The 19,376-nt window shown below is 46.2% G+C and overlaps 1 protein-coding gene across 2 annotated transcripts in view; it reads left to right on the top strand.

Moving 5' to 3' along the window:
- Positions 1 to 19,376, top strand: part of SPG11 (SPG11 vesicle trafficking associated, spatacsin) — a 573,976-nt gene that overhangs the window by 538,591 nt on the left and 16,009 nt on the right. For both annotated transcript variants that reach the window (XM_078682963.1, XM_078682964.1), the window contains exon 40: positions 7,679 to 7,830. In XM_078682963.1, coding sequence (XP_078539089.1) covers positions 7,679 to 7,830 — 152 coding nt within the window. The remainder of the gene's footprint in view (positions 1 to 7,678; positions 7,831 to 19,376) is intronic.

Here is a 19,376-nt window from a genome sequence, read left to right as displayed (position 1 = left end):
AGGGTTTCCTCAACAAAATAATTTTTCATGTATTCCCAATAATGAAACGTTGGAAGAACTTGTTAAAAAAATATTTTTTTTCATGTTTTATTTAGCCAGAAGTATTTGCATTGCACTACAGAATTAATTTATTCACAAAGCCTAAAGTGGAATGTCCATGTGAAAGTTGCAGATAGTAAACAGTGCTCATAGAGACACTTTAAAGCAGTTGCGGCTGGCAGCACTAAAGAGTGGTGGGGAGGGCAAATGGGTTGGTGACTGCATATACACAGCAAATCAAGAAAAATAAAAAGGCACTTACCAGCACGAAGGTCGATGTCGCTCCATTCCGGTTTTGTTCTGCTCAACTCTGCCTCTAGCGCGGGACCCTCAAGAACTTTCCTAACCAATGCTGGCGCTGCTCTCATGCCCTTAACCAGCTGAATTTTTTCAACGTTTTGGCAACACCTTTTTGAGACTTTGTGCCAGATGTACGATCGTTTTTTTCGTGCGCAAACGGATTTGCGACCTGTTTGGAATGCAAAAAACAAATGGCCCATGTACTAACCCTATTTAGCGAGTTGTAAATGATTTGTGACTCGCTAAATAGGATTAGTGACTCACTATTAGGAAGGGGCGTTCCAAGGGCGTCCCTTCCTAATAGCAAGTCTGAACACTATGTAAGACTGTTTTGCGACCGCAATTCCGGTTGCAAAACAGTTGCAGAAGGTTGGGAAAGTACTCGCAAACGGGAAGTGGTCCCCAGGTGACTCCTTCCCCCTGAATGCATGGGAAATAATTTTTTGTGGCGGGCAGTGGTCCCAGGGACACCGACCTGCCCTTAAAAAATGCAACGAAAACGTTGAATTTTTCTTTTTTTGAAATGCATCCCGTTTTCCTTTAAGGAAAACGGGATGCATTTTCTTTTTTTTTTTAAACTGCTTTATTTAAAAGCAGTTCCAGACATGGAGGTCTGCTGAGCCCAGCAGGCCACCATACCTGGGAGGGTCAGCCATTCCCAATGCGGTCGCAAATTGCGAGTGCCTCATTAATATTCATGAGGCATGCAATTTGTGAATCGCAGACAGTTCATCAGACACTGTTGTACATTGGGATGTGGGACTGGTAAATTTCAACTACAGTTTGTGAGTCGCAAATCACAATGGTCGTACATCTGGCCCTTTTTCCTTTGTCTCCTGGTATGCTATGGATGTCCCCTAAGAAACCACCGAGTTTCCACCCTTGTGGTGCCTGTCCCCACACCTGGTTTGCCTATCGTGCTTGGAAGGGGACTACCATTTCAAGGCCTGTGAGGAGTGCCGTGCCATGCACCTTAAGGCATTGCTGGAGAGCTCTTTCAAGCTCTGTGCCACCCGACCATCAAATGACCCAGCGACGTTCAAGATCCTGGTTGCGTGGAAGGTCCCAAGACCGCTCTCGATGTTCGTCATCTCAGTCGAAGTTGTTGGGTAAGTCCTGTGAAAAGGAAAAGTCCAGGAAGTTGAAGCACTCTTCAAGTTCAGCACGCTGGGTCAGGTCTTCGGACGAGGCGCGGGAATGATGACACAAGTCGAGGCCACTTCCATGCATCTTGTGGAACCTGTGTCTGGGTTCACTCTATGCCTCCCAGAGTTTTCCAGAGCAGCAGCAATCCGCCCAACTCAGTTGGTTCTATGGGGCCTTGCACCTCATATTTTGGTGGCCCAACCACTCTGGTGTAGTATTGGGCTTCCTGGGTTCGGAGGGAACCCCCTCTAGATTCCTTCTGCAGGGTTGGCCCTCGGTGCCAGTCGGGCCTGTCGGAGCCAGTGTCAGATTTGGAATGGTTTTGCTGTAACACTGTGACTTTCTGCTGAGCCTGCTCTAGTGCTGTAGTTTCTAGCACCTCTGACACCCTGCGGCAGCTTTGAACCAATCATCATACCCGCCTCTGATAAAGAGCTGGCTAGGTGTTGACCAGCACTGATTACGGCCGGAGCCGTGCCCTCGAGTCAGAGCTAGTGCCCTTTTCCTTTGATAGGCTTAGAGAGGGAGACGAATGGGAGGTGTCTCAGAACCCCCTGGAAGAGCCCGAGGACAACTGGTATGAGGAACAGGCGGATGTTATGTTATGTTAACAGGGGTTTTATAAAGCGCACATCTACTCTACTAAGTGTCCCAGCGCTGGGTGAGTGAGACTGACATAAAAGGGAAGGGGTAATATGCAGGAAAGCATAGTGCTAAGTTATTGCTGAAACTGCCATGTCTCAAGGGCTTTTCTGAAGGGAAACAGATCCTGAAGTAGTCTCAAAGCAAGGTTATTCCATAGTTTAGCCACTTGTAGCTGAAAGGAGCTGTGGTTTGGAAACCTCACCAGACATTGGCTTGGTCTCTCCTCCCACCATGGCTATGTAGGAAGGGGCCTCTTTTGCAATCGTGGTGCGCAGGGAGGCTGCGGTCTTGGACTTTCAGTTGCATCTGCGGCACTGAACCCAACTTGACAGAGGTGCTTCAGCTGGGAACCTCGCCTCCTATATTATTGAAACCCTTATGGACGTTCTGCTTGGGGACTGGTCCATGCACTGCACAGGGGCTCCTGTGCACAGGACAATTGCCCGCCACCATTGCCCCACTCTAGGGGATCCCAGTTTCCTCACCCAGCTCTCTACCTCGGAGACATGGTGGTCCAAGCCTCTACGTCAACCCTGGTGCTTTCCCTAAAACTCCACATGATAGGTAAACCAAAAAGCTACACAAATTTGTCAAGAAGATATTCTCTTCCGCCAGCCTAGCACTGTGGTCAGTGAACACCACATGCCTTTTGGAACAATATACCTGTGCAGTTTGGGATTATGTGCAAGTGCTGCCTATGGTCTCGGAGGAGGCCTGAACCATACTGTCACAGGCAATTTCAGATAGCAAAGATGCAGCAAAGCTCACTATTCGCTGCGGACTGAACATGATCGACTCGCTAGGCAGAGCAATTGCATAATCCTTGGGACTAAGACACCATACCTGGGTGAGAGCCATTGGCTTTTCAGGTGACATCCAAGCTTTCCTTATTGAAATGCCCTTCAATGACTGTCACCCCTTTGGCGAAAAGGCAGACTGAGCGCTGGGACACTGTAGGAACAGCCAGGCTACTCCCAGGTCCTTGGGCCTCTCCTTGGCCCCCAGCCAATCCCATTCTGCCTTTCGCTCCTTCCATAACCACGTCCTTTCCCATCTAACCACCAAGGCCAACAGGCTTTGATGCTTTTTCATTGTCATGGACGCCTTTCCTAAAGACAACATGGGGTCACCAGCCAGTACTTGCCCTCATACCACAACGGGCATCTAGTGGGCTGTAGGATCCTATAAGGTCAGATTAGTGTGTACTCCAATCATCTAATGCGGTTACTCAGTTCCTTTTCTGGAAATCCATACACTAATGCTACCTTCTTAACAGTGGATCATCTCTCCCTGCTCCATCAAGTAGTACAGACTCTTTTGGTCAAAGGAGCCATCAAAAGGTTGCCGACATCAGAAGTAGGTTGTGGTTGATATTTCCGCTACTTTCTGGTGCCCAAAAAGGATAGAGGCCTGCACCGTGTTCTAGACCTGTGCCTTCTCAATTTATTTCTGAAGAGGGAGAAGTTCAAGATGCTCATGTTAGCTCAGGTCCTGTCTGCCTTCGACCCGGGAGTTTGGATGGTATGGCTGGGCTAGAAGAATGCCTACTTCCATATCCCTGTCCTGCTTGCCCTCAGGCATTTCCTGCGGTTCACGGTGGGCCCCAAGCACTTTCAATTTGTTGTGCTCCCCTGTGGTCTTACGAGCACCACTCGGGCGTCACCAGGGGACTGGCAGTGGATGGGGGTTCCTTTCTTCCCCTACCACGACAATAGGTTGTTAACGGCGCACCTGACTCCCTTTTAGAGGTTCACTTTGCAGCTTCAGACCTATCCTCCCAAATGGTCAGTCCAGGATATTCAGGCTATGATTCCAATGTTTCAGCCTCTATCCTGTATTTTGGTGGGACTATCTCTGACGCTATTGGCCCTCATGACCTTCATCCTGCTGGTAACACATGTCAATTGGCATATGCAGGCTCTGTAGTGTGACCTGAAGTCCCATTGGGTACAGCATCAGGGGAATCTCTCCCACCTGGTCCAGATCTTGGAAGGAACTGCAAAAAACCTGCAGTGCTGGCAGATAAATCATGATTGAGTTGGCGGCAGACCCCTCTTCTTTCCCCACCCAGAACTGACTGTAGTGACAGATGTGTCACTGCTGGGTTGGGTTGCCATCTGGGAGAGGTGGAGATCGGAGAACTCTGGTCTCCGGCGGGGTCCCAGCTCCACATTAACTTTTTGGGACTGAGGGTGATCTGACTGGCCTTAAAAGCCTTTCTTCCTTCGTTCAAGCGAAGGCTAGTGCAGGTGTTCACGGACAGCACCACCGTCATGTGGTACTGCAACAAACAGAGCGAGGTGGGGTCGTGGACCCTGTGCCAGGTGGCCTACACCTCCGGATATGGCTGGAATGTCATGGCATTTCCCTGGTGGTTGAACTCCTGTTGGGCTGCCAAAGTGACCAAGCGGACTCATTGATGCCTAGCGGATCACACATGTCGTTTCCATCCAGAGGTGGTGCTTGTTCTCTTTCTAGAATGGGGAGAACTTTGGTTCGATCTGTTCGCCGCAGCCGAGAATGCTGTGTCAGTACTTCTGAGAGTCCACAATGTCAGTACTTTTGCGTGCTGAAATTTCCAAGGCAACTCGGAGATGCTCTTTGTCTTGAGTGGAGCTCAGGCCTCCCGTATGCCTTTCTGCCAATACCACTTCTGCCCAGAGTTCTCAAGAAGATCAGGATCAACTAGGCCCAAGTCTTCCATGTGGCTCTGGATTAGGCATGAATAGTATGGTATCCAGAACTCCTGAGCACATTGGTCCTCCGATCAGGCAGACCCTTCAGGTGGATCTTTTGTCGTAGCAGTAGGGCAGAGTTGGGCCCAGAGAGGCTTTGCTGTGGACACTGTTGAAGGTTACTTATCGGCCAGTTTGGCTTCTATGATTGCTTGACTAACCTTTGAGTTAGTCACCCATTGTGACTCTTTTTCTAAAGGGACCCCAACACCTGTTCCCTCCAATACCAGTTATCATGCCTCAATGGGAACCCAAACTGATATTGACATTTCTAATGTGTGCATCCTTTGTAGCTCTACACAACAGTCCTCTATATTCCGCCTCAAACGGCTTCACTGGTGCCCATAACATCCGCCAAATGGGTCAGTGTTGCCACAGCGTGATCTTTGGGATTATTGACACCAGCTAAACAATGTACCCACCAGTTCAGGAAATTTAGAGGCTGTTTCAAGGGGCTAGCTTATAGGCAAATCCACTTCTCCTCACATGTTGTACAGCCCAGTCCTGTCAAGACTGTGGATGTGGCACTGGCAGCAATCATACAGGCCAGCAGGAACAGGAATCTTTCAATTCATCCTCCCCTACTAAGTGACTACCAAGCTGCTTTATTTTGCCCTGACTGACTTATCGAAGGCCCATAGGATGCAGAAATCGGCCTTTTCAGGTTTCTGTGGTTACCTAACCAACTGCACTTGTTTAAGTCATTTTCTGTGATTTGTTTTATTAAAGGTTTGACCCGGATGTTTCTTCCCAGACTTTTTGTGATGCCTCAGCAGGACCTTACCTGGCTTTGACATTTCCTATGTGCATGGCCTTCTGGCCCCTGCGTACGTGCTCCTTATGGCTCCTAACATTAAAAACAGTTTCCCTTATTGCTATCACGTCAACACACCACAGTGAACTGAAAGTGTTGTTGGGACAGCCGCTCTACACCATCTTCTTTCCGGACAAGTTGGTGCTAAAAATACAGCAACATTCCTTCCTAAAGTTATGACACGTTTCACTCTGCCAGCGTTCTTTGCTCCATCTCACACCTTGAAGGAGGAAGAGAGACACTATCTCCTTGATCCAAAGAGGCTGTTGCCTTTTTACATTAACCGCACAAAAGGTACATTAACTCATCAGGTAGATGATCACCTTCTCGTGGTACGTTTAGGTGCAAAGAATGGTAAGATGGTGCTAAAGAATACTCATGTTAATATGGATAGTACTCCATACCAAGATCTGGTACCTGCTGGCCAAAAGGCAGGCTCCTGAAGGTCTGAGAGCTTATTCTGCCAAGGCCACTACAATGGCATTTGTACAAGGGATATCTGGAAGGCTACAATGTAGGCTTTGTTACAAACATTCACAACACAATACTGCCTTAATGGCCACAGCCAACAAGGTCACTTGGCCTGCTTTGTACTGCAGGGCTTTTTGTTTTGGTCTGAGTCCACTCCCCAGACCCTCCACCTTCGGGCTGTATTCCTGTGGCATCTATTCTGAAAGTGAGGAACTGGGATTAGACGTATCTTTCTGAAGAATAAGTTACTTAACTTTGGTAACACTCTTTCTGGTAGATACTCTATCTAACTACAGATTCCTCATTGCCCCCTTACCTCCCCATTGTGTGGAGTGGTCTCTTTAACATCTAAAAAGGTCTCAAATTGGACATCAGGACACAGCAGCCAACAAATTGTTCCAAGCTCTGCATCTGGAGGTGTGGAATGCGACAGATGAACGGTGACACAGGCCCTCGTCTGCAGCAGACTGAACTATGGCAACAAAATCTCTTCGCAGGAATCCCAGCCAAACACCTACAACGACTACAATGCATCCAAAACGCCTTCGTCCGACTTGATCGTCAACGTCCCCCGCCGGAACCACATCACCCCCACCTGAGAGACCTACACTGGCTCCCCGTCGACAAGAGAATCAACTTCAAGCTCCTCACCCACGCACACAAAGCACTCCACAACGCCGGATCAGCCTACCTGAACAGCAGACTCAGCTTCCACACCCCCACCCGCCAGCTCCGCTCCGCCAGCCTCGCTGCTGTCCCCCGCATCCAACGAATGACCTCCGGCAGCAGATCCTTCTCCTACCTCAGCGCCAAGACCTGGAACATCCTCTCTACCCACATACGGCAGACCCAAGACCTACTCGCCTTCAGAAGACTCCTCAAGACCTGGCTCTTCGAGCAGTAACAGCAACCCCTCTCCCCTCAGCGCCTTGGGACCCTCACGGGTAAGTAGCGTGCTTTACAAGGACTCTGATTGATTGATTGATTGATTGAATCTGGCGTCAGCAAGCAGAAGGCACGCTTGTATACGGCTCAGCTTTGTCACATCTGGGCAGTACGAAGTCACAGTGGAGCCACACACTGCCACCTACAGGTGTATGGAAGCACTGCTAGGAAAAGTCCCAGAATCCAGTCTGTCACCAGGGCATATTCTAAGGGTGAAGAATCTGCGTTTAGATAGGGTATCCGCCAGTTAGAGTATTACCGAAAGTAAGTAACTTGTTAATCTACACTGTTCCACAGAGGAATGACAGGTGAATGGTGCTCTGCAAAACACTGTTCCATATTGCTTAAAACTGTCACAGATCGAAGCCCTAGCACTTGACAGTTTCTATAGAGTCGATCACCCAGCTTACCTGAGAATTCTGATAGTTACCTCTATCTGTGCCGACAGCTGCCATGTTGTGTGCCCCTTCAAGCAAACCTGGTCGAGTTGATGACCGTTATCCTTCAATCACCACATCTGTTATTGCAGAATGTCACGAATGACCTTACAATGTGCTTAACTCAGGTTTTCTTTTTCTCATAGGCCTCCATTGTGGCTGAGGCGTACGGCATAATCCCTGACTGGGCAGAGGTTCTATACAAGCGAGTTATCATTGATGGCGAATTTATGTACCTGGACGAATTCAAACAGCACCATATGCTGAAAAGCTGCGTATTTGAAGACATTTCTAAGAAGTAAGAATTTATGGGGCACTTTCAATTAGGATAACATTTTCTTTAAGTCCATGACCATTGCTGCTTACATCTCTAACTTTTATTCCTGGGAAGTATTGTTCGCTGCTACAGAACATATAATAAGTCCTTCCATACTGAAATTACCACAACATATTGACATATCAGCTTCATGACATTGTGGAAGCCCAGGCATTGCGATATTTTGGAGGTCCCTGCATTTCTAAACTAAAATATAAATTTTATTTTTAAATATAGTCTTACAGCTGGGAGCGTCGCTGTCAAATAGACCTTCTCACTCTTCAAGATGAGCATTTTCAAACAGAGCCCTCCTAGAATGCCCTATGCTAGTTACAGCTACTTCAGTACTAATTTTCTTTTTATCTTGATTAGATCTCTGAATGATTTGCTTTAGCAGTGCTTTGATTTTTCTTACCAAACTTTATATTTCCATGTGGGAAATTTTCCCTCTTATGTTTCCTTGTTTCTGGGCAGATATTTTTCAACTTTCTGTGAGGGGTTTTCTAATATAGCTGTGTAAATTGCTTTTCCTTGTTCTTTGTCCATCCCTGGTGTTTTTACCAGAGTTTGTAGTACAAGACAGCATATTAAACACATGTTTGGTGTTAATTATGTTCTCTTCTGCCAGATGATCTTGATATCTTTAGGGCTTCTTCTCAGTGGGCTGCTCGTATGGACTTTGATAGAATGACAATTGCTACCTAATGTTCTCTGGGCATTGAATTGACAATTTGCTACATGTCACCTGCTTTTAGTAACTAGCAGCTGTTTCATTCTTTGACCTCTCTGTTGAGATTGCCGTGTTGACAACAGAAGGTAGGTGGGAGTGTGTTCATGTACCCACACACATCCACAGACACTCATACCTTATTATAGGTTCTTCTAAGCACCTAATTTCTGAGGGTTTTCTCAGTTTCACTCTTTGTAACTTTTGCACTCAGTATCACAAGTCTCCTCAAAATTGTGTGTGTCTCAGGAATGAAAGGTTCCTCAGCGCAGAGAAATTTCACAACTTCATAAGACTCTTCAGAGTCAGGATCTTGGTGCCAAGAGGACCCTTGGAGTCAAATAGGTCTTTAGATCAAAGAGGTTACTCAGCGCTAAAGGGCATTACCTCCAGCTCAAATGGTTCTTTAGCAGTGACATTGAATGGTTACTCCTTTAGCCATGCAAATGCCATAGTTTGTAACCTCTCAGCTGCCTGGATGATGTATTATCTTAACCTTTTTTGTTCCTATTAGAGATTATTGTTCCTTATTGTAGAACTTTAATACATGGAGACACTTGTATCCCATGCATTATCATAGCTGAAATGAGAATCTGAAATTGTTTCCCCTAGTGGGATACCCTTTCTTGCATTTCTACTCCAATTGTGTTATCTAAATTAGGTGACTCACTGGTGTTTGTCCAATAGTGCTATCTTTCATAGATTTACATGCTTGAATCATCGTCAAAGTGGGAGTCCCACAGTATCATCACAAAAACTGTAAATGACATACCCATAGTCTGCAATGCAATGTATAGTCACTGCAATAGCCTATCCATGTCCTTTAGTAAAAAAGAACCACACTTGAGCTATATCCAGCGCTCTTTGGAACACACCCAAGAGAAGCTGAATCCCTCAGATTTTTTACTGAACGTCATGTGACAGGGAGTCTCCCTGAACTCTGCTCAGTTTTTCTTCACATCTCTGATATTTTCACCTGTTTCCTGATTACCATGCCGGACTCTTCTAAGAAAGGACTCTTCAGATCATGTAGACCTTGTGGTAAGAAGAGACTTCATACTGAGGATCCCCATAAGGACTGAATATATTGCCCACGGCATAAGGTTAAAGACTGGAAGATTTGTAGAACCTTCTCAACCAAAACCCTAAAAGACAGATAAGGTTAATATGGTTACAGAGACTTAAAACCAAATCCAATGTTGTCTATGAGAATAAAGATAGTGCGAACTCTCATGCTTCGCTTGAAAAACATAAAAAAGGGAAAGATCACAGGAGTCTTCACAAAGCTTCTCACAAAAAGGAAAGCGTCTGTTTCCTACTGAGGCCAAATCTGAACCTCCAACTCCATCTTCCCTGTTGGCCTTAAAACCTGAGAAGTTGTCATCAAACTCCTCACTGGTTAAAATTCTAATCGCCATGAAGTCCTCATCGTCGAAGGCAGCACCGTCAAAGTCATTGTCGTCTCAAAAGTTACCATTGGGGCATATTCCCGCTCTGTTATCTTCAGTTCTCTCATCGTTGACAAATCCGCCGTCGACGAAAGTTGCATTGTCAATGAAGGCTGCATCATTGATGACAGCTACACTGACAATGTCAACACCGTCGCTGGGGATCCCTAAACTGCCAACGAGCTCCTCGTCGACAACGCCTACACCGTCATCAACCACCACATCATCGACTAATGGTTGATGCAATCAGTGACGACAACCTCGTCAGCGGTTCTCACATCAGTGGCATAATTAACACCGCTGCTGTCTTAGGCCTCGTCGACATCGCCATCATCTAAAATAAAGAGGCCTTCAATCTTGCAAGTTGCTCCTGTTTTGGCATTGTCAACGTACTTGTCAACAGAAGTTTTCTTCAGGATCCATCCCAAATATCACCATTCCCTCCTAGTAATTTTTTGGAAGAGTCAGATAACAATGGTTTGTTCGACCCAGCGCACAGCCCATCACAGCTACACGTGAAATATCAGGAAGAAGATGATGATGAGTGTGATGAGTATTATGCACAGGAGTTCCACCACCATCGTTATACTGCCAAAACCCAACAATTTATGGAACCCACTCATGAGCCCGTGGTTCAGCTTCCTGTAACATTAGTACAGGACTTAAAAGCCCTGTTGCAGGACTACAGTTCACGCCTTCTTTCGCCCACAGGAGCACAACCACCTTCTCCATCACTGGCATCCCCCGCCTCTTCTGCCTCCTCCCACACCTAGAATGACAATGAATCAAAAGAATATATAATTCCAACACATTCTTTTCCAGCTCCTCAACAGGTAGACTCACAACCAGAGGACATAGGTGGTTTCCATGATTTCTTCGAGAGAGCTGCTACTAGGTTTCAGCTTCCTATGACGGTGAAGCAGTCTGACGGCTTTCTTCACGATTTTAAGGATCACGAAGTCAAGTCAGTCAAGAAGAACAGTGAGGGAAGGCAATCCCTATAACTGATACTGTATGGGTAGAAGGCAAAAAGGTAATGAAAACACCAGCTAAGGTAATCACAGTCCTTCCCAGGGTTGATAAAAAGACAAGGCCCCTGACGATGCAGTGGCATGTTTGGTGGGACATCCATAACCGGACTCTTTAATTTCTCAAGCAGCTCAGCGAAGATCGAAGAATCCTTCAACACCCATCTCTACACCTTCAGACAAGGAAGGTAGGCACCTGGATAATATTGGAAGAAGATTCACTACCATCTTAGGCACTTCAGTGCATGTACCCTTAGCGATATTGGGGAACTACGACCACCAGATGTGGTCTCATATCACACCATATTTAGATCTTCTACCAGAAGCTAATATTTCTGGAAGGAGAAAGACCCGTTTCCGAATTGATGCATCTATGGACATATCTTCCCTTGTCTTTCATCAGCTTGCTGGTGCAGCTGTCCTTAGATGCCCGGGCTGACTTAAGGCTACCACATTCTGCCCTGAAGTACAGAGCAAAATCCTAGACATGCTATTTGATGACGATGTGCTTTTTGGAAAGCACATAGATGACGCATTGCAGGCTATCAAGGCAGTAACAGATACTGCTAGGTCCTTAGGAACGCTCCAGTACAGGAAAACACCTTTTTTGTGGAGCACAGGGATGAGGAGCCTACTCCTACGTTGGAGGATATCAAAGATACCAACTTCAGACTTATCAGTCATTTTGCCCCACCTACCAACAGCACCAGGCTTATCATGCATCACCACAAGCTTGATATTCCAGACAGCAACTTAGACGTAAACAACCCGCACAATCCAGAGACACTGTCAGAAAACAGTGACATTCTTGTAAAACCTACTACAGTTCCCTCTATCCTTCCACTGAGAGGATCACGCATCTCTTGGGTTCCGGACTGTTGTTTCTCCCTTGTAAAGTTTAAGGAGATCTGCATGCAGTTTTCTCACAATATAAAGGAGCCATTCTTCATGGAATCTTTATGATGGGGGTTTCATTGTCATCCTCTTGGATATCGTTTGGGACAGAAGTGATGGCTTTTTTTAGGCAACGTTCGTTTTTTTCAGAATATTTGTTATCTAGAAATCCAAAACATTCTCCTTCCAGATTTTAATAAATTCACATTGTTGGTAATTGGGATTTCCTTGGAACTGGTTTCCTGTACTTAAGAAATGTAGTAGTAAGTATTTTCTGTTTCTCAAAGGATGACTGTTCTCCTAATTTGCCCCCTTCCCACATGAGTTAGAGGAGCTGCTTGTTTTAACACTCTGACAGTTTTGATTTATGATGATCCCCTTATGAAAAAGGAAGGGTTTTAGCTCTGTTGGTGGTTCTCTATACTATTCGTAACAGGGCTTGCCCTGCTTCCCCTTCTCTTGAAGAACAGACTATGGTTCTCCCAATTTTAACTTCAGATTAGAATTGAGGCAGCTGGTGCAAGCCATCATGCGTGCTCCATCTGAAATAGTGTCAGAAGAGAGGTCCTATTTTTGCTAGAGGACCTCAGCTGTAAAAAATGAATACTTTTTTTTCAATTATATTTTTTGTTGGAAGATATTTCTAACCACAGATTCCTCACCTTGTGAATTTTCCCGTTCACCAGGCTGTATCTAATATGCTATTGCTGTCATTCAGGTGCGCCAGCATGTGGCGCCATAAGCCTTCATTAGGACTCCATCGTGCTTCTGGACAAGACAGTAAGGAGCCGACTAGTTGCCACAGGTGCTTACTGATGTCAGGTTCTTCTTTTCATCGCCCTTACAATGTGGACCCGGGGCTCTGCGCCTACGTTTTTGTTTTTTTAATTGAATTTACCACAATCCATTCAACAATGGTGTGCTTGAATGTGTCCATCTACAGCTACAGAGTTTAAACCATGTGATACATGTTAAAAGCACTTGTTGGTTACATTCATTCACTGTCATTGGTGCCTTAACACCAAACAGAACTCCAAGTTTTGCAATAGGTGCTCCCTGATGACTGAGAAGGCCACCAGGAAGCAGGAAGCTAAACTGTACAGCAGTGAACACATGAAGCAGGCCAGTCTCCTTTCCACTCTACGTCTGTGGTTATTTCCAAGATTAACTCAAAATATAAGTCCAAAGGCAAGCGCAAGAAGTCCAAGCACTACTCTCTGTATCCACTCCACTCCCAATTTTGGGAGGAGTCCCACAGTCAACGCTCAAAAGGGCTGACCATAGTGTTGATGTCACATTGAGACCCAGTTATGGTCCCGTATCCAATGCACCTCTAATTTGTTAGCAGATTATGGCCTTCAAGGACTCAGATGCGCTCTATTGGCTGAAGCATGTTCCTCATAACAAAGATGAAGATGCGATAGTGGATAATTTGCTCTGTCTTTATTACACTGATGCTGGCATCTCCCTTGACCTTCAAAATGTCACTGGCCTGAGCACATTTCCTGTAATGGAATTAGACTTGCCAGTAGAACCCCCAATGGAGGACAGTGCTTCTTTTGCTGTGGCACTGCATAGAGCTGAAGTGGCGATAGATCTGCAGTTTTCAGCAGTAAAGAATCAAACCAATCTTCTGAAAGAGCTCTTGCAACTCGGGCCTTCACATTCAGAGCCCTTGCTTCAATTCAAAGATGCCCTTACTGAGTCCCTCATGGTAGCCTGATTCAGACCTTGCTTGGACCCATCAGTAAGTGACCCTATTGCTTGGGGACATAGACCTAGACATCCAACCTTTTTAGGTCTCGCCTGTCAATGCGCTTGCGCATTGTTAGGTCTCGCCTGTCAAAGCGCTTGCGCATTGAGCTTGCGAGAATATAGGGGCTTATCCAGAGCTTAACCAAACTGGCGATTTCATGCAGTGCCCGTGAAAAGCAAGCTCAATGCGCAAGCGCATTGACATAAAAAGCGCGTGCACATCAAAGCCAGCCATCTGTTCCCCAGCTTGGTACCTCCAGCAGCTCTTCAAAGGTGTCCGCTCCGCCCCTTGCTGCATCAAAGGCTTTCATTTCGCGGCCGCGTTTTTTTTTTCTGCCCCTGTTGTACCGCCCGACTTGTTTTAACTTGTTTACTTTCATTTTGACGGCCGCCAGGCCGTCTCTCGCGTTTCTCCTCCCCCCTCCCCACAGCAATGCCAAGGATTTTTTACTGTGCTTTAAATAAATACATAAAAGTTAAGCAAAATGCATTCAAAACCTGCACACACATTTTATTATTAACCGAAAACAAACCATTGTTAAACGCTTCGGGAAGAGTGCTTGCTTTAGAAAAATAAACAAATAGGTTTCTAAGCGCACACATGCTCCCCGAAGCATTTGAACAAAGCTTTGTTTTCTAGTGATAACATAGAGTGTGTGTGTGTTTAAAATGTTATTTCATTTATTTATTGAAATAAGCATTGTGTTTGACTTTTGTTTCTGTATTTATCTTAAGCTCGATAACACGCTACTCGCATTGCCTCGCCTCATGCCCGTCTGTGCCTCTTATGTTGGCACTGCCTATAGCATCCTCTCTCTGGCTATGCTGACGTGGGTGAGCCCTCTACCAGCTCCCACGGCCGCATGCCCAGTGTTCTCACGGCTTGTACCCCTCACTGTGCACTAGCTCTGGAACCATTGCCCCTCACTGTGTGTCCCTCTGTTTTTCATTGTCCTCTGCAACCCCTGCTTGCACCAGTGGTTGCACCCCATGACCTCTCTGTGTACCACAGTCCGTTTCTCAAAATGCATTCAAAACCTGCACACACATTTTATTATTAACCGAAAACAAACCATTGTTAAACGCTTCGGGAAGAGTGCGTGCTTTAAAAAAATAAACAAATAGGTTTCTAAGCGCACACATGCTCCCCGAATCATTTGAACAAAGCTTTGTTTTCTAGTGGTAACATGTGTGTATGTTTAAAATGTTATTTCATTTAATTATTGAAATGAGCATTGTGTTTGACTTTTGTTTCTGTATTTATCTTAAGCTCGATAACACGCTACTCGCATTGCCTCGCCTCATGCCCGTCTGTGCCTCTCCCTGCCCCTCCACGTGCTTATAATGGTCGCCTTTGCCTCTTATGTTGGCACTGCCTATAGCATCTGCTCTCTGGCTATGCTGTCGTGGGTGAGCCCTCTACCAGCTCCCACGGCCGCATGCCCAGTGTTCTCACGCCTTGTACCCCTCACTGTGCACAAGCTCTGGAATGCCGACGTGCCCATTGCCCCTCGCTGTGTGTCCCTCTGTTTTTCATTGCCCTCTGCAACCCCTGCTTGCACCAGGGGTTGCACCCCATGACCTCTCTGTGTACCACAGTCCGTTTCTGCCTTAATCTCCCAATGCCAACGCTCTGCCCGAACCTCTCTCTCTCCCCTATCTGCCTGGCTCTCTCACAGTCTCCGTTCTGCCTGAATCTCTCACTGTCCTATTTCTGCTTGAACCTCTCATTGCCCCCGTTCTGCCCGACTCTCACACTGTCATTTTTCTGCCTGAACCTGTCACTTTCCCCTTTTTGTTTGAACCTCTCATTGTCCCTGCTATCCCCTAACCTGTCACTGTCCTATTTCTGCCCAAACCTCTGATTGCCCCCGTTCTGCCCGAACCTATCACTGTCCCTTGTTTGCCCGAACCTGTCACTCCCTCCTTTCGGCCTGAACTTCTTCCTGTCTCTGCTCTGCCCGAACCTGTCACTGTCCTGTTACATACAATTTAACTTGCATCATTTGTGCACCTGTTAACTCGCATTACCTCGCCTCATAGTGTTTGGAAGCCTCGCTTTGCCCCTCGCCCATGCCCACCTGTGCCTTTCCCTGCCCCTCCACGTGCTTATAATGCCCTCCTTTGCTTCTCATGTTCACACTGCCTAAAGCATCCGCTCTCTGGCTATGCCACCGTGTCTGTGCCCTCTCCCAGCTCCCACGACTGCATGCCCAATGCTCTCATGGCTTGTTTCTATTCTAACTGGTCCACATTTTCTTTCACAAGAGTTTCTCTTAACTCCTTCTCACACACTTCAGCCCTTCATCCTGCCTAAGCCGCTCACACTCTTACCTTGCCTCCCCCTCCGCCCATCACAACATTCTTGCACGTCTCCCCCTTTCACCGCTGTCAGCCATGCCCTACCGCTCCACCCTGGCTCCGTCTACTCACCCACACATCCTTCGACCATTGGACCGTTCCACTCCTTCACCCACCCCTTAACACTTTCCAACCGTTCATTCCTCCCCAAGTAGGCACTCGTCTGCTTTTTATCCCTCCCCCCTTCCCCCTCCCCACTCGCTCATCAAAGGCTGCTCACTCACCTTCTCCCCCGCCCCCCACCCCATCCGACTTGTCTTCAATTCGCGCCGATTTTTTTTGTGGGCCGTGTCTCTCGTTTCTCCTTCCCCCTTCCCCCCTCCCCACTCGCTCATCAAAGGCTGCTCACTCTCCTTCTCCCCCGCCCCCACCCCATCAGACTTGTCTTCATTTCGCGCCAACATCAACGTCAACATAAGTAAAAAAATAATTACATCTACAAAAAAATTAGCTCCAACTTTTCTAATGAGAGACCTATTGCATTTCCAATGCTTGTTGAAGTTGCGTCAACTTCTGTTAGAGGTACTAGGCCTTTGACACAAGGCAGCCGATCGATGGGATTATGCGCCATCCATCATTGAACTAATCTCCCAACAGATGCGGATTTGAGGCCATTGCGCCCTGCCATTTCAGGCGAATTACCCCGACCTGGAATCAAGGACTGTCATGCATCGCACCCCACACTCCCGTCTTGAGAAAGACCCGCTGCGACCACAGACACAGGCGCCAAAGGGTCGAAGCGTTGACATACATCAAAGGCCTAGTACCTCTAGGATTCTACACAACTGAAAGAAATAATACAAATCTCTAGACATAAACCAGTACATGGCCACCAGAGAAAAATACTTGTATATATTTGTATATATTGATTGTATTGGATTGACTCTTCATTGTATATACTTCTTCACCACGTGATCACTATTCACCATTGTCACGTATTTGCACTTTTAATTCACTTTGACAGTCGATGTACGGAATGTATGAAACATTAATTTGAAAGAATTTAATTCAGATAATACATAGTACAACTAATTGATCTCAGGTCTTCTGTTCATTCATTCTGAGGGCCGGTATTTGTGTATTTTTGTTTTCAGAGGGCGTTCTTTGATTGCATTAACAGCATTTTTAAATTATTTGCGTTTCTACCCGACAGAACCACTCTTTAATTAACCAGTGTGAGGAGAAGCAGGCTTAAACTTTATAGGCTATGCTGCCTAATGTTCTTCTGTTTGTTTTGTCTTTAGCCTCGTAAGGTTTTGCTGTGTACAATGTTAAAGGTTACTTATTTGCCATTCATGAATTTGCCTGATCGGCCCTCTTTGTTGAAGTTAGCAGTTGTGATGCGTTTTTTTAAAAGGGCTTTCAGACGTTTCTCCCCGACTTCTTCATTATGCTGCTGTGGGATCTGAATTTGATCTTTTTTTCTAGTATGTGCTCCTTTTGAGACTCTGCACAGCTGTACCCTGAGGATCTTGACTCCGAGACCTTATTTCTCATGGCCATTGCTTATGTGTGTTGTGTCACTGAGTTGCAGGCATTATCGCTCCATTATCCACATGCCACCTTTTTCCCTGACACACTTGTGCTTCGGATGCATGCCTCCTTTCTTCCAAAAGTGGTTACGCCTTTTAACATGGGTCAGTCCATCACACTCCCCTCATTTGTGTCTCAGGCTCATATCTCTAAGGAAGAGAATCTGCACAGACTAGATCCTAAGCAGGTCTGTTTTTACATTGATTAGACTTGGGTGTATCAGGTGGATGATCAATGTTTCATTAGACTTACCAGTGCGACAAATGTAAAAGTGGTCCAGGAACTAACATTATTGCAATGAATTGTCTTTACATCATGTTGGGTAATGCCTTGGCCAAGAACTATCCTCCTGGTGGCTTTTGCTTCATTCCACCAGGACGAAGGGAGCTAATATGGCCCTGGTTGAGGTGCTTCTGTGTTGGACATATGTGAAGCCATCCCATGGGCATCAAGTCACACTTTTACAAGCTATTACTGTTTAGTCACTCTGATGTGCAGGGAGGTTAATTTTGCCCTGCATGATTCACTGGTGTATAGTTTGCTCCTTTGGTATTGATTCACAAGGTGAGAAATCTGCGCTTAGAAACAAAAGTTTTCATTAGACTTTTCATGGGGGTTCCTGATGTAGCTGCAGAGTCCTTACCACCCACCCGCTTCTCTGTTTTGTGGAGTGAACTTTTAGGAATTAATAAGGTTCCAAGTTAGATTATGTTACCATCCTCAGTTTATTAATGACGTTCTGCTTCTAGAGCAGCAGAAAATGTCATGGTATAATATGGCATCAGCATGCAAGGGTGGAACCTATAAGCAAATCCTTGTCATACTTTCCAGAAATGGGACTGAGTTGCCATGTAGGTGGATGACACCATACTGGAGAAATAGTAGAAGGTTTTTCAGATCCAGTTTGGCACCTACAGAGATTCCTAAAGTGAAGAAACGTGGTTATGTAAGGTATCCACCAGAAGAGCGCTACAGCAAATAAGTACCTTTTTAGGTTGAGCCTAGCACAGCGCGGATGCTCTGCTTTATGGGGAGGCCTCTTGGAATCAATCCAGACTTTCTCCAAACTTGTCTGTGTGATTTAGTTAACTTCCACATATTTCATTGGCCATTGCGGGTGTCTTTCAAAAATAAAGCACGCAAATGGCCGATGGCGTGTGTTTGTCTCACCTTTTGTTGAAATGTTCACTCCCATGGCCTATGGGTTTCGGGAGCTAGCAGGGGCGCACAGCATGGCAACTGCATTCCTTGCAGTGCGTGCGCAACACTCGCGGTGTCTTGTCTTTCTCGCAGTCTTCTTGTTATAGGCAGAGTCCATCGTAATGCAATGCCCAGGTGGGTGCACTGAGTGCCAGAAGACAGTAAAATCACATTTCATCTGTTTCCGTCTTAATGACCCATTGTTTCAGACAGGTTGTGCACCTGAGACAATCAGCTGAGACTAGCGCGCGCTAGAATGTTCTGTGTACATTGCTCTGTAACATAATTATTCTGCAGTAGTGTCGTGCACTGTGCCACTTGCGCATTGCTGTGACATCATGAATCTCGAGGCTGGCTGTGACGTCCTCTGAGTTCTGTGAGAAGGCAGTTGGAGCTGAGCTTGGAGTGGGAGACCATAGCAGCCGCCATTGTCTGCGTGGAGCTGACATTTACCGGAAGAATATAACTCGGTCATTGATTAATTTACCTGCGAGTTTTCATCGATTTAACAGAGGCAACAAGTACGGGGTCGCTTTGCCCGTTGTTGATACCAAACCATGGTACAGAGGTTTTGAGCAATAA

This window comes from Lissotriton helveticus, chromosome 3_1, assembly GCF_964261635.1.
Source record: "Lissotriton helveticus chromosome 3_1, aLisHel1.1, whole genome shotgun sequence".
Lineage (NCBI taxonomy): Eukaryota > Metazoa > Chordata > Amphibia > Caudata > Salamandridae > Lissotriton > Lissotriton helveticus.
Note: the sequence above shows the minus strand (reverse complement) of the source record. Positions and strands in the feature narration are given on the sequence as shown.